Raw genomic sequence first — 13,863 nt, 5'->3', positions numbered from 1 at the left:
TATTTTTAACTTCCATTCCCCCCCTTCTTTCTTTTCTTTTGCCAAAATCGCAATCTATCCGTCAATATTATTTATACTCACAAGGTTCTTTGCCTTTTCCAAATTCTGATTTATGTCAATTGGTTAATTAAATCTTCTTATCAGGTTTCACATTCCTTCATACACCGCTCCTGCTTAGATTCTTTGGCCAGCAGCTTCAGCTTAATGGTAGCCATGTTTCCATGCTACCTCCCCCGATGCTGGTTCAAAGAACTAATCTCTGACCTACGAGGAACCTGTTACCCTCCTCTAGGGCTGATGAGACACAGTTCCCTCTTCGCTCCCCCCACAGTTCTGACCCAAAAGGGTCCCGACATTGGTTTGTTAGACAGAATTTATGTGAGGCTCTTCAGAGCCCACGTTTTTCCGTTTCTTGCAGAGGTACTCCTGCCCCCTTTCAGGCTGAGTCAATCTTGAGCTGGTCAGAATCAAACTGCTGGCAGTGGGGCAGAGTTAGCCTGCAATACTGCATTCTAACCACTGGGAGGGAAGGAAGGAAAGGAAGAAGGGAGGGAGAGAAGGAAAGGAAGGAAGGAAGGACTGAGATGTATATACCACTTCACAGTGCTTTTACAGCCCTCTGCGGTTTACAGAGTCAGCCTCTTGTCCCCAACAATCTTGGTCCTCGTTTTACCAACTTCGGAAGGATGGAAGGCTGAGTTAATCTTGAGCCGGTGAGACTCAAACTGCCAAATTGCTGGCAGCTAGCAGTCAACAGAAGTAGCCTGTAATACTGTGCCACCGGGGCTCTATCATTGGGAAATGCTGTGCTTCTGTCTTGCATGTGATGATCTGCCCCCATTCCCACACCCGGTCCCCTTCTCCCTGAGGGAAAATGGCATTGATGCCAGTGAGAATGCCCCGCTGGCCGCTTTGGCTCCGGGTGAGACTTCTGCTGGCATGGCAGAGGCTTGGGCAGAGAAGGGTCTTTTCCCTGCCCAGCTATCAGAAGCCTATGAGAAGGAAGGAGACGGAATCCCCCCTGGCTGGCTCCTGGCTGCCTTGTCTTTAGTCTTTAGTGAATGAAATCTGGGTTTATTTTTAAATACCTATTTTAAAAATCTTTTTGAGGTAGGTGTGAGATGGGGACGTGGTGGCTCAATGGCTAAGAGGCTGAGCTTGTCGATCAGAAAGTTCGGCAGTTCAAATCCCTAGCACCGCCTAACGGAGCGAGCTACCGTTATTTGTCCCAGCTACTGCCAACCTAGCAGTCCGAAAGCACGTAAAAAAAAATGCAAGTAGAAAAATTGGGACCACCTTTGGTGGGAAGGTAACAGCGTTCCGTGCGCCTTCGGTGTTGAGTCTTGCCGGCCACATGACCCCGGAGACGTCTTCGGACAGTACTGGCTCTTCGGCTTTGAAATGGGGATGAGCACTACCCCCTAGAGTCAGGAACGACTAGCACATATCTGTGAGGGGAACTTTTACCTTTACCTTTTAGAGATGGGAAGAAGGCCTGGAAAAAAATACCAGAAAAATAATGGTGGTTGATTTTTCCTCCCAATTTTTCCATTTCAACCCCCTTCCCAGTCCTTCCCATCTCTCTCTGTGTGTGTAATAGGCTATTTCACAGCAACGAGGTTTTTTTTTTAATAAAAAAAACCAGCATAAAATGATGACTAAATGAGCAAGCGAGAAAGAGATGCTGGCAATTGAATTCATCACCCAAATCCCGTCCTCTTTGGCTGAGCTCAGGAGCCCAGAGGGCTTGACCTCCATCGCTCTCATATCATCATCTCCCTCCCCCAGATGTTCAGCACGGTGAAACTGGAGACTTGGGCTCCTGGCTGCTGTGCCTCTTGATTTGAGTCTCCTGTGGCTGGGCCAGAGGTGGGTTCTGACCGATTTGGCCAAACCGGTAGTAACGTGGCGGCCTGGGTCGCTGGAACCGGCAGTGCCCCAGGTCTGCCATGCCTCCGAACCGGTTCTCCTCTAGTGGCGCCATCTTGATCTGTGGCAGAACAACTTTCTTTGCAGACATGTAATTTTCTTTCATTGTTTTAACGTTTTGCCGCCCGCGCAGACATTTTTATGTGCAAATGAGCACACTCACGGAACCGGCAGTCATGCCGGAAGCAACCCATCCTTGGGCTTCGCCGTTTGGTCTGCCAAAGGAAGAGTGCCAGGGTCCCTTCACATGCTCTCTCTCTATCTCCCGCAGTCGTCATCCTTGATTTCGAGCGCTACCGCGGCTGCTTTGCTGAGCTCCGGAGCTGTGGACTATTGCCTTCACGTCCTGAAGTCCCTGTTGGACTATTGGAAGAACCAGCAGAACGACGAGGAGCCCGTGCCCACCAGCCAGCTCCTGAAGCCCCATACCACCGCCTCTCCGCCCGACATGAGCCCTTTCTTTCTGCGACAGTATGTCAAGGTGAGACGGCGGTAGCAAAATGACTCCCTGCCTCTTGTTGGGTGTTTCAGCCTCTTGGCCTCTTTTACGGTGCGTGGGCTACAACTCCCAGAATCCTCCAGCCAGCATTCAACACTGGACTAATTCATTCATGGGGCCGGGGGATGGGTGCTAATGTTCCCTTCCCAGGATCTGATTTAAAAAAACAAAACCTCTTAAAGGAGTGGCCAGAACTTCAGATCTTGAAGAATTAGGAACATGGTAGCAATAGCTTATAGACTTACATACCGCTTCACAGGGCTTTTACAGCCCTCTCTAAGTGGTTGACAGCCTCTTGCCCCCAACAATCTGGGTCCTCATTTTACCCACCTCAGAAGGATGGAAGGCTGAATCAACCTGCAGCTGGTTAGGATCGAACTGTTGTTATTGGGCAGAGTTAGCCTGCAATACCACATTCTAACCACTGGGAGGGAGGAAAGGAAGGAAGGAAGATAGCAATAAGCACAGACATATACTGCTTTACAGCCCTCTCTAAGCAGCGTACAGAGTCAGCCTCTTGCCCCCCAATCTGGGTCCTCATTTTACCCACCTCGGAAGGACAGAGTTAGTCTACAATACCGTATGCTAACCATTGGGAGAGAGGGAGGAAGGAAGATAGCAATAGCACTTAGACTTATATACCGCTTCACAGGGCTTTGCAGCCCTCTCTAAGCAGTTGACAGAGTCAACCTCTTGCCCCCAACAATCTGGGTCCTCATTTTACCCACCTCGGAAGGATGGAAGGCTGAGTCAACCTTGAGCTAGTCACGATCGAACTGCTCGCTGTGGGTAGAGTTAGTCTGCAATGCTGTATTCTAACCATTGGGAGAGAGGGAGGAAGGAAGATAGCAATAGCACTTAGACTTACATACCGCTTCACAGAGCTTTGCAGCCCTCTCTTAAGTGTTTGGCTGTCAGCCTCTTGCCCCCAACAATCTGGGTCCTCATTTGACTCACCTCGGAAGGACGGAAGGCTGAGTCAACTTTAAGCCGATCGAACTGCTGGCAATTGGCAGAATTAACCTGCAATGCTGCATTCTAACCACTGTGCCTCATAGAAGGAAGGAAAGAAGGAATAGCCCTTAGACTTCTATACCGCTTCACAGTGCTTTACAGCCCTCTCTAAGTAGTTGACAGAGTCAGCCTATTGCCCCCCTCCCCCCCTGCCAACAATCCGGGTCCTCATTGAACCGACCTCAGAAGGACAGAAGGCTGAGTCAACCTTGAGCTGGTTAGGATCGAACCGCTGGCAGCGGGAATGCTGAGTTAACCTGCAATCCCAAGTTCTGTCCTGTGCTTTAATTTAATTCTTCGGTCTCAAATTTGATTTTGGGGGTTCTGTTTAAACAGCCAAAAGCTGAGCATGTGCCGATGACCATGGTTGAAAGACGGCAGGTGGTTAAATAGTGTCATTCTTAGAACAGTGTCGCCCCAGATTAAGAGCCGAGGTGGTGCAGTGGTTAAATGCAGCACTGCAGGCTACTTCAGCTGACTGCAATTCTGCAGTTCGGCTGTTCAAATCTCACCGGCTCAGGGTTGACTCAGCCTTCCATCCTTCCGAGGTGGGTAAAATGAGGACCTGGATTGTTGTTGGGGGCAATATGCTGACTCTGTAAACCACTTAGAGAGGGCTGAAAGCCCTATGAAGCGGTATATAAGTCTAACTGCTATTGCTATCTTGGAATCACAGGATTAGTTGTGGAAGCTGGATTAAGGATGCAGAGTCTTCAGAACGTGGCTGGAGAAAAACATTGGATTCACAGCTGTGAAGATTAAGATTATTGTCTTTTGGCCCACATTCAAAATGCAATTCTGTTGCCTGCTTCCAAAGCAGAGTAGTCCTCGACTTACAACAGTTCATTGGGTGACCGTTCAAAGTTACAACAGCACTGGAAAAAAAATGGCCTTGGGACAGTTTTTCCGCCGTTGCGACCTTTCCAGCATCCTCGTGATGATGTGATCAAAATTCAGGCGCTTGGCAAACTGGTTCCTGTTTATGACGGTCACAGCAGTGTCCGGAGGGTTATGAGATCCCCCTTTTATGTCCTCCTGACAATCAAAGTCAATGGAGAAGCCCGATTCGCTTCACAACCAGGTGACTAACTTATAAATTGCAGTGATTCACTTAACAACTGAGGCAAGAAAGGTCGTAAAATGGGGCAAAACTTACTTGGCAAATTTCTCACTTAACAACAGAAACTTTGGGCTCAATTGCTGCAAGTCGAGGACTATCTGTATATATCTACCCATACCCTTACATAACATACATTAGTAGAGAAGAGAAGAGAATATAGAATATGGAATAGAATACAGAATTAAATGGAATGGAATAAGGAATAGAATAGAATAAAATTAAGAAATAGAATAGAAAATAGAATAGAGAGAATATTAGGGTAGGACAGGGTAGAAGATAGATGGTATGATAGGGTAGAATATAACAGAAAAAATAGAATATAACAGAATAGAATAGAGAGAATAGAAGGGGGTAGAATGGAATGGAATGGTATAGAATAGAATAGAAGGGTAGGATAGGGTAGAATGGAATGGAAGGGTAGGGTGGAATGGAATAGAATAGAAATAGAATAGAAGGGTAGGATAAGGTAGGGTAGGGTAGAATGGAAGGGTGGTGTGGGTGGAGTGGAATAGAATGGAATGGAATAGAATAGAGGCAATAGAAGAGTAGAATAGAATGGAATGGAAGAGAATAGATGGAATAGAATAGAAGGGTAGGATAGGATAGGGTAGAATGGAAGAGAATAGAATAGAAGGGTAGGGTAGAATGGAATGGAATGGAAAAGTAGGATAGAATAGGAATAGAATAGAATAGAGAGAATAGAAGGGTAGGGTAGAGTGAAATGGAATGGAATAAAATAGGAATAGAATAGAATAGAATATAGAGTAGAATAGAATATAGAGTAGAATAGAAGGGTAGAGTAGGGTAAAATAGAATGGAAGGGAAGAGTAGGGTAGGATAGAATAGAAGGGTAGGATAGAATGGAATGGAGTTGGAAGGGACCTTGGATGTCTTCTAATCCAACCCTCTGCTTAGGCAATCTCTTCCTAAAAACTTCCAGTGTTTATATAACGTCTCTATTTGGAATACATCATGAAAAGTGGAAACCTGAGGTCAATACTCTATGGAACCAAACTGTGGCCGAATCTGGATGTCCTTCTTTGGGTACCACGAAGCTCCCACACCCCACCGTCCCAGAAGGCAAGAAGGAAAACAGGTTGCGGAGAGGATGTTGTAGCCTCCCAGGCAATCCTGCGGGATCCTTTCCCCTTGCTGTGGGGCAGGGCCTGCTTCAGGGATCTCGCAAGCAAGCATTTAACACGGCCTGCTTGCGATTTTGGCCAGCCCCTCACCCCTCCCTTAAAAGCAGATCTTGTCCTACTTTAACCACCACGGAGCCTGTCTTTATTCCTGGCATCTGGCAGTGCAGTTTCGGTGTGTTCTTTTTTTTTTCCCCCTCTCCTGCACTCAGGGTTCACAATGGAATAAGCCGAATTAAATGTTCGGGTGCTGTTTTCTGGAAGAATAGAGCCTGCTCAAATTCTTATGGCCTGCAGTGACGGTTGCAATTTTTAATCTCTTTTATTCCTTTCTTTCAAAGGGGCTTGCTGCGTTCACATTTCTCCTCTTTTTTCCTCTCTCTCTCCCTCCCCCCCCTTCCCAGCTGTAGGAAGAGAGTGATATTAAGGATTGGTTGAGGATGTGGGGCATAGCTTATGTTCCTCTTCTTCTTCTTTTTTTTAACCCGGGGCAACATCCCAGCTTGTTACTCTTAGGTTTTTTTCCCCCTGTCATTTAACATTCATCTCCACAGCAGAAAGTAAAAGAGCAAAATCTCAGCCAAAGCGTTGCGGAGGAAGAAGGAAGGACAAAAAAAAATAATAATAAAACAGGAACCCCGCGACTTCAAAAGTCTCCCCTTGGGTGCTTTTGTCACTTCCCAGGGTTGCTGAGAGTTAATTGTGTGCCAAAGCTGTGGTTGTGGCCCCCACGAACATGCTTTTAAAAGCTTTTCTTTTTTTAAAAAAAGAAAGAAATATACAAAAAACGCCCTAATAAAGATGATTCTGGAGATTTGGACTTCAGTCTACTAGTCTTAAAGTCACCCAGGTTGGACAGCCCTGTTCTGATTTTTAGCTTTATTTGGTTGGCTGTGTAGTTTGAGCCTTGAGCCCAGTTGTCATTCTTCAGAAGCAATCAACAGGATTTGTAGCTGGCATATTACACAGTCCGGTGGTGGGATTCAAATAATGTAACAACCAGTTCTCTGCCCTAATGACCACCTGGGTAGGTGGGGCTCGGTGGTCATGTGACTGGGGGGCGTGGCCAACTCACCGTCACTCATACAATGGGCGTTTCGCCTTAGCATTACAATGTAATAAGGGTTAACTGGAGAGGTGGTTTCTGTAAGCAGGTCAATAAAGATCAGGCTAGAAACAACACCAGAATGTTTCCTTCCTGCCTTCCTTACAGGATTAGCCCTGTAAAGTGGGAAAAAACAAAAAGATTTCTTCCACAACTGGTTCTCCGAACTACTTAGAAAGTTACCAACCCGTTCTCCCGAATAGGTGCGAACTGGCTGAATCCCACCACTGACACAGTCCAAAACCATGTTTAAATCTAGGTTTATAAGCGCCGAACACAGGGGTAGTATTCACTTACCTTCCCTACTGGTTTGCAAATGTGAGTGTGTGTCCTCTCTCTTGCTTTGCTCTCACGTGCCACCTCCGTACATGCGCTCAGCCTTCTGTGCATGCGCTTTGCTTAAAAGGGCCTAAATGGGATGCCATACAACCGGGGCCGGTGAGCCGCTACCCACTACTGGTTTCGGGTGAACTGGTCCGAATCAGCAGAACATCACCTCTGGTTGAGCATCACGTTTAAATCTAGGTTTATAAACACCTTAAGAATTCTTTATTGGCCAAGTGTGATTTGGTGCATAAGCTGTCAGTGTCCACACAAAAAAAATACATTAATCAAGAATCATAAGCTACAATGTTTAGTGATAGTCGTAGGATACTAAATAAGCAATCAATACAAATCGTACTAGGAAACTAAAGAAAACAATATAAATCGTAAAGATACAAGCAACAAGGTTATGCTCATAAGAAAGGAGATAGGTACTAGGAAGGATGAGAAGAATAATAGTAATATAGTCTTAGCAAATAGTTTGACAGTGTTGTGGGAATTAGTTGTTTAGCTGAGTGATGGCATGCAGAGAAAAACTGTCCTTGTGTCTAGTTGTGTTCTGAGCTGGGCTCCCCAAAGCATGAAGCCGACTCCTCGTTCCAATAAACCCCCTTTTATTTAGTTTAAAGTGAATTCTTCTCCAGCAAAATCCCGGTCAACAGTCTTTTTCAAAAGATTTCACAACTACAAACCTTGATCAGGCTGGGAGAGTTGCCAGGCCGATATCTTCCAAAGGCCACGCTGTAGCAGCAGTTACTTGGCAAGGAGTCAGGAACACATCTTCCCCTAATGAATTGAACTCATTGTCTCCTGCAAACTCCCCCCCCCCTTCACTCCCCTTTATTCTCTATGGGAGGGGCCATTCACTGTCTGCCCCACAGTTATTATCGGCAGTTATATCGACTCCAAAGGCAGCTAATAACTATCAGACGGCCCCTGACCCTATTTCTGCCTTTGATGCAGAGCCCTCACCAGAGCCTTCCCCAGACTCCAGGATCCTCTCCAACCTCCTCACTGTCTCGTCACAAGTTGTTCCAGTGTGCTAAGTTTATAAGCATCTATCCTTCTGCTGCTCTTCTGGTTTTGAGCTCTTTCAAGAGCAGGGAATTTAGCTTTGAAAGAAACTTCTGCAAAGAGTATGAAGAACCTGGGGGGGGGGGGAATTTTCAGGGGTGGTTAAACTCCCTCTTCTTGTTGCCCCCACCCTCACCCCAGGGTCACGCGGCCGACGTCTTCGAGGCCTACACTCAGCTTCTGACGGAGATGGTCCTGCGGCTGCCTTATCAGATCAAGAAGATCGCCGACACCAACTCCCGCATCCCGCCCCCCGTCTTTGATCATTCATGGTTCTACTTCTTGTCCGAGGTTTGTCTTCTATACTGACCCACTCATAGGTGGGGCTCCAGAAGCCATGGTAGAGTTGGCCATGGTAAAATTGGTGGTGGTGAGTTGCCCATGGTGCGTTGACATGGTGCGTTGACCATAGTAGAGTTGATCATGGCAAGTTGGCCATAGTGGTTGGCCATGGTGAGTTGTCTCATTCTGCCATGAAGGCTGAACCTTTCCCCAGAAAGCAAGCTTTCGGAAAGCTCTGATGCCCCCTCTCCTTCCTTCCAGTACCTGATGATCCAGCAGACCCCCTACGTGCGCCGTCAGGTGCGCAAGCTGCTCCTCTTCATCTGCGGCTCCAAGGAGAAGTACCGCCAGCTGCGGGACCTGCACACCCTCGATTCCCACGTCCGGGGATCAAGAAGCTGCTGGAGGAGCAAGGCATTTTCCTCAGGCCAGCGTGGTCACCGCCAGCTCCGGCTCTGCCCTGCAGTATGACACCCTCATCAGTTTGGTAAGGGGGAAACAGTTTGTGTGTGTGGTGTGTGTGTGCGCGCGCACCGCCTTCGGTGTTTGGCCGAAGCACCTTGAGAAGGAACTCTGCAACCTTCGATCCATCCTCTTTGGTGTGGATAAACCCCTAGGTTTGTTCTAGGTGCGCGCCCACACCCATAATGCAATGCGCACCTAACCCTCCCCCCCACCTGTCCCGCCCCTGCCCCCTTCACATGCGTGCGCAACCCTCCCTGTGCTCCCCCCCCCACGTGCATGCACACGCGACCGCCTCTCTGCAGCCTCCTGGGCCTGCACACACCCGTGGTCCCCTCGATCCCCGCAACCCGCCGCTCCATACATGCGCCCCTCCCCGCGCATGCACAACAGAGACATGAATATCAGCTAGCTAGCTAGCTAGCTGGCGGGAGGCGCGCATGCATGTTGAGGTGGGCGACGGCTTGCGTGCCCGCAGAGAGGGCTCTGTGTGCCATCTGTGGCATGTGTGCCATAGGTTATAGGCCTTTGAGCCCCCAATCTCTCCCTTGCTTGAGATTCTCTCCCGCTCCTCCTGCCATCTGCCCCATGGGATATGGAAGGCGGGGCCCAGCCTTTCCCAGGACGGTCCAGGTCTTGAGTTTGATGGGAAGAGGAGAGAGAAAGATTTTGAACACTTCCAGAGGAGCTTGGGGAGTTTCTGGGGCTGAGAAGCGAGAGCTTCGGTAAAGATGCAACCATGAGCTCAAAGCTCCAGGTTGAGAGAACCGTGGCTCCCCAGAGCTCTGAGCCCATGTATGGCAGACGTCGTAAGTCAGCAACATCTGGACTTGGCATAAAATGACACAGGGAAGCCCAGTTTTCATATCGGTATTAAAGTTCCTTGGGTGCCATTTGTTCAAACAAACATCTGGCCTTTGCAGATGTTAACCCCCAAAACTTTATCCTCCTCCTCCTTCCATCCTCCTCTTCCCTCCCTCCTCCATCCCTCCTCCTGCATCCCCTCCTCCTCCTCCTCTCCTCCTCCTCCTCCATCCCTCCTCCTCTTGTGACCCTTCCAGATGGAGCACCTGAAGGCCTGTGCCGAAATTGCCACCCAGCGCACAGTCAACTGGCAAAAATTCTGCATCAAAGATGATTGTAAGTCCCTTGGGGGTTTAAAAAGAACGGTGCCCCCGCTCCAGAGGATCCAACGGGAGCCTCGTACTCTTCTTTTGGCTCTTGGGTCGGGGGAGGTGGGGAGGCTGATGGGAAGCAGCCAGGAAGGGACAAAGATTCCTAGTTCCTGGCTAGTTGCATCCTGAACTTCTGCTTGTAAAACCTAAGGAGCCTGAAGCTGCCCCCATACTCAGCACTTTCGCAGTGGGCTTGTTCCTGCCTGCCTCTGCTTGGCCATAGCGTCTTGCAGAAATCAGATTTAAGGGATGCTTGTTCATGAGTGTGGAAGCAAAACCAACCTTCCCTCTCTTCTTCCTCCTCCTCCTCTTCTTCTTCCAGCTGTCTATTTCCTCCTGCAAGTCAGCTTCCTGGTCGACGAGGGCGTCTCGCCCGTCCTCCTGCAGCTGCTCTCCTGCGCCCTCTGTGGCAGCAAGGTCCTCTCTGGGTCGTCTTCGGCAGGGTCTTCGGGCACTTCAGCCCCCGGAGGGTCCAGCTCAGGCCAGCCGTCCGGGCAAAGCAAATCCTCCACCAAGAAGAGCAAGAAGGAAGACAAGGAGAAGGAGCGAGAGGGTGAGGAGGCTGGGAGGCCTTTGGGCTGCAGTTGCCACCGTCCTCTGACGGTTGGCAGGGCCATCGCTGAGCCCTCTGAATTCTCTCCCAGGAGACGGCTCCTCGGGCAGCCAGGAAGACCAGCTCTGCACCGCTCTGGTGAACCAGCTGAACAAATTTGCCGACAAGGAGACTCTGATTCAGTTCCTGCGCTGCTTCCTGCTGGAGTCCAACTCGTCGTCCGTGCGTTGGCAGGCCCACTGTCTGACTCTGCACATCTACCGGTGAGTAGCCCAGCCCTGGGCATGCCGAGCTCTACCCATCCAGGTCCCAGGAGCATTTATTCCTCCCCCAGGGCTGAGAAGAGAAAAAAGCATCCAGAACAGGATGTTTGTTTGTTTATTTTAAGACCCATTGCTTTAAAAAAAACAAACCGCCTGTAGAACATGGAGATCCAAGGACAAAGAGGGAGAATCCGATAAAACGGGTGTCCAAGCTTGGCCCATTTTGAGATTTTTGGACTTCAACTCCAGAATTCCCTGAAGGACAAAGAGGAATTGGTGTACTTCAGGACATGGGGGCGATTTTAGGATTGGTTAGAAAAGGAATATGAATAAAGGATTACAGATCAAGCAACCCAGATGACACACTCTTCAACCAAGGGGAGGGGAAGGGAAAAAAACAGAAAAGTATTAATATACAACTGTACAGTTAAAAGATGACATATGTGGAACTATTATAATGAAAAAAATGTGGAAGAGGGAATTTATTGTTATGTAGCTTATTTTTCAGAGTATAAGGTGCACCTTTTTCCCTCAAAAAGGAGGGTGAAAATCTGGGTGCATCTTATATACAGCATTTTTGGCCTCTTGTAACCCCGCCCCCTTTGCAAAAATGGCCATGAATAGCCTTTAGGAGGCTCCTAGAATGCTACTGGAAGAAAAAACGCCCCCACTCCCCAGGAGCAATCTACAAGCGTCCTAAAGGCTAGGCCTGTCCTTTTTTTTTTTTTTTGACAAAAAAAAAGGGAGGCCTGCAGAGTGCAAAAATGTTTTTGTTTTTTTTTAATTTGCCTCTTCAAAATCTTTGGTGCATCTTATACTCCGAAAAATACGATAAATATGGAGCCTTGAGTTTGCTTGAATTCCACCCCGGAAATCCACCAGAGTGAAGAAGAAAATAAGTAAATACAACAACGGAAGGAGGGAGGAAGGAGAGGGAAAGAAGAAAGGGAAAAGGAGAGGAAGTAAGGGGGGGTAATAAGAGGAGGAGAGAGTAAAATAGAGGAGGAGTGGGGAGAGGGAGGGGAAGAAGAAAAAAGAAAGGAGAGGAGGAAAGAAGAAGGTAGAAGAGGGGGTTGGGAGGACGGAAGAAGTAGTAGGGTTGTTGTAAAATAAGATCGATGTATGGGGGTGGCAGGAAAGCGACGCCAATTATATTTGTAATTTTTTTAATGAATTTTCATAAATGTTAAAGGATAACATATAAATGTCAATAGCACTTATGAGAATGTATATTTGTGAATGTATATATGAGAAAGATAAATAAAACTTTTTAAAATAACTTCCAGAATTCCCCAGCCAGCTTGGCCACTTTAAGACTTGTAGACTTCCACTCCCAGAATTCCCCAGCCAGCAGAATTGAACTCCACAAGTCTTTAAAAGTGCCCAAGTTTGGCCTTCTTTGACAATAAAAGTCTAGTCGTATAAGTGAAGTCTAGTCATGAATCCAAAGAGCAGCCACTGAGTTTAGGTATTTCCCTTTAGGAACTCCAACAAGTCCCAGCAAGAGCTGCTACTGGACCTGATGTGGTCGATCTGGCCTGAGCTGCCCGCCTACGGGGAAAGCAGCCCAGTTTGTGGATCTCCTGGGCTACTTCTCTCTAAAAACCCAGCAGACAGAGAAAAAGGTAAGAGCTTGGAAGGGTGTCTTCTCCCCAGGGGTGAAATGCTACTGGTTCTCTGGAAACACGGGTGAGTGGGTGTCGTTTTTGCTCCCAGGAGGCTTCCCTGAAGCCTACTAGGCCAAAAATGGGAGGGTGAGGGGGTGCTGAGAAAGAGACGGAAAGACAGAGACAGAGAGAGAAAGGAAGGAAGGAAGGAAGAAAAAAGAAAGAAGGAAGGAAGAAGAAGGGAGGGAGGGAAACAGGAGAGAAAGAAGGATTACAAATCTGGCACTAGACGCAGCTTCAGATGTTAATCCAGGGCTGGAAGGGACCTGGAGGTCATCTAGTCCAACCCTGCTCCAGCAGGACATTGTTAAAGTGAGTTTCTGTCTTTTGAGTCCCCAGTTACATGGCTACATAGTCACATGACCCCACCAAGCCACGCCCACAGAACCAGTAGTAAAAACATTTAGATTTCACCACTGCTTCTCTCCCTCCTTATTCCCTGCCCCCCCCCCCCGGGACTTTCTGCAGGCAGGGCTGAGTGCCCCTGTACACGTTTAAAGTGTTGTAAACAACTTGGGAGGTTTGCCATCCCAAGAGCCATCCTAAGAGAAGGGGGGCACTTCTGTGTGTTTCACGGCCACCCTAGGCTAGGTCGAAAGAGCTTCAGCTGGTGAGGTCAGAGCTCAGATGTCCATCTTGCTTGCCCTGTTTGTAGAGGAGGGTGACTCACCTGCCCAGGTACTAAAACCTGAGAAGAAAATGCTTTATTCCCCCTATTTACTGGAACCTGCCTTCTTCAAGGATGCAGGAAGCCACCTCGGGCCACTCAAGGACCATTTCCTGTAGCTCACCTGAGTTTGCTTTATGGGACCTCCTTGTTTCATAGGTTGGGTCCTTCTGATTTTGTCTCTGTTTCAGTTCAAGGAATACTCCCAGAAGGCTGTGGAGATCCTCAGGATGCAGAACCACATCCTCACCAATCACCCCAACTCCAACATCTACAAGTGAGGGTTGTTTGGCGCGTTCAGAGTGGAGGGGAGCCGGGAAGGGACAGGCGGGGTGGTGGGGGCTTCTCGTCTGGAGGTGAGAGGGGGCACTTGCCTGGCTGCCCCAATTAACTTTGCAGCGCCTGGAAATTCATCATCCTCTTTAAAGACCCCATAATCCCTCGAGGGTGGAGCCTGAATGGAGCTGAGTTTTTCCTGGCCAGTTGCCCTTCCTGTTGCCAGTGCGGAGTTTTGTTCAGCAGATATATTCTCATTGTGCTCAGAGAGGAGAGAGAGAGAGAGAGAGAGAGAGGTTTGCCTCTACCTAGGA

At 48.4% G+C, this 13,863-nt stretch overlaps 1 protein-coding gene across 1 annotated transcript in view; it reads left to right on the top strand.

Annotated features, from left to right (window-relative positions):
- Positions 1-13,863, top strand: part of UBR4 (ubiquitin protein ligase E3 component n-recognin 4) — a 127,036-nt gene that overhangs the window by 73,959 nt on the left and 39,214 nt on the right. Inside the window, 11 exon segments of the mRNA XM_032232353.1 lie at positions 2,201-2,410; positions 8,346-8,495; positions 8,748-8,874; positions 8,877-8,912; positions 8,915-8,973; positions 10,010-10,088; positions 10,446-10,676; positions 10,768-10,939; positions 12,422-12,496; positions 12,498-12,564; positions 13,465-13,550. Coding sequence (XP_032088244.1) covers positions 2,201-2,410; positions 8,346-8,495; positions 8,748-8,874; positions 8,877-8,912; positions 8,915-8,973; positions 10,010-10,088; positions 10,446-10,676; positions 10,768-10,939; positions 12,422-12,496; positions 12,498-12,564; positions 13,465-13,550 — 1,292 coding nt within the window.

The sequence above is a fragment of the Thamnophis elegans genome, chromosome 15 (genome assembly GCF_009769535.1).
Source record: "Thamnophis elegans isolate rThaEle1 chromosome 15, rThaEle1.pri, whole genome shotgun sequence".
Lineage (NCBI taxonomy): Eukaryota > Metazoa > Chordata > Lepidosauria > Squamata > Colubridae > Thamnophis > Thamnophis elegans.
The sequence above is the reverse complement of the archived record's forward strand: the minus strand, read 5'-3'. Positions and strand labels throughout refer to the sequence as shown.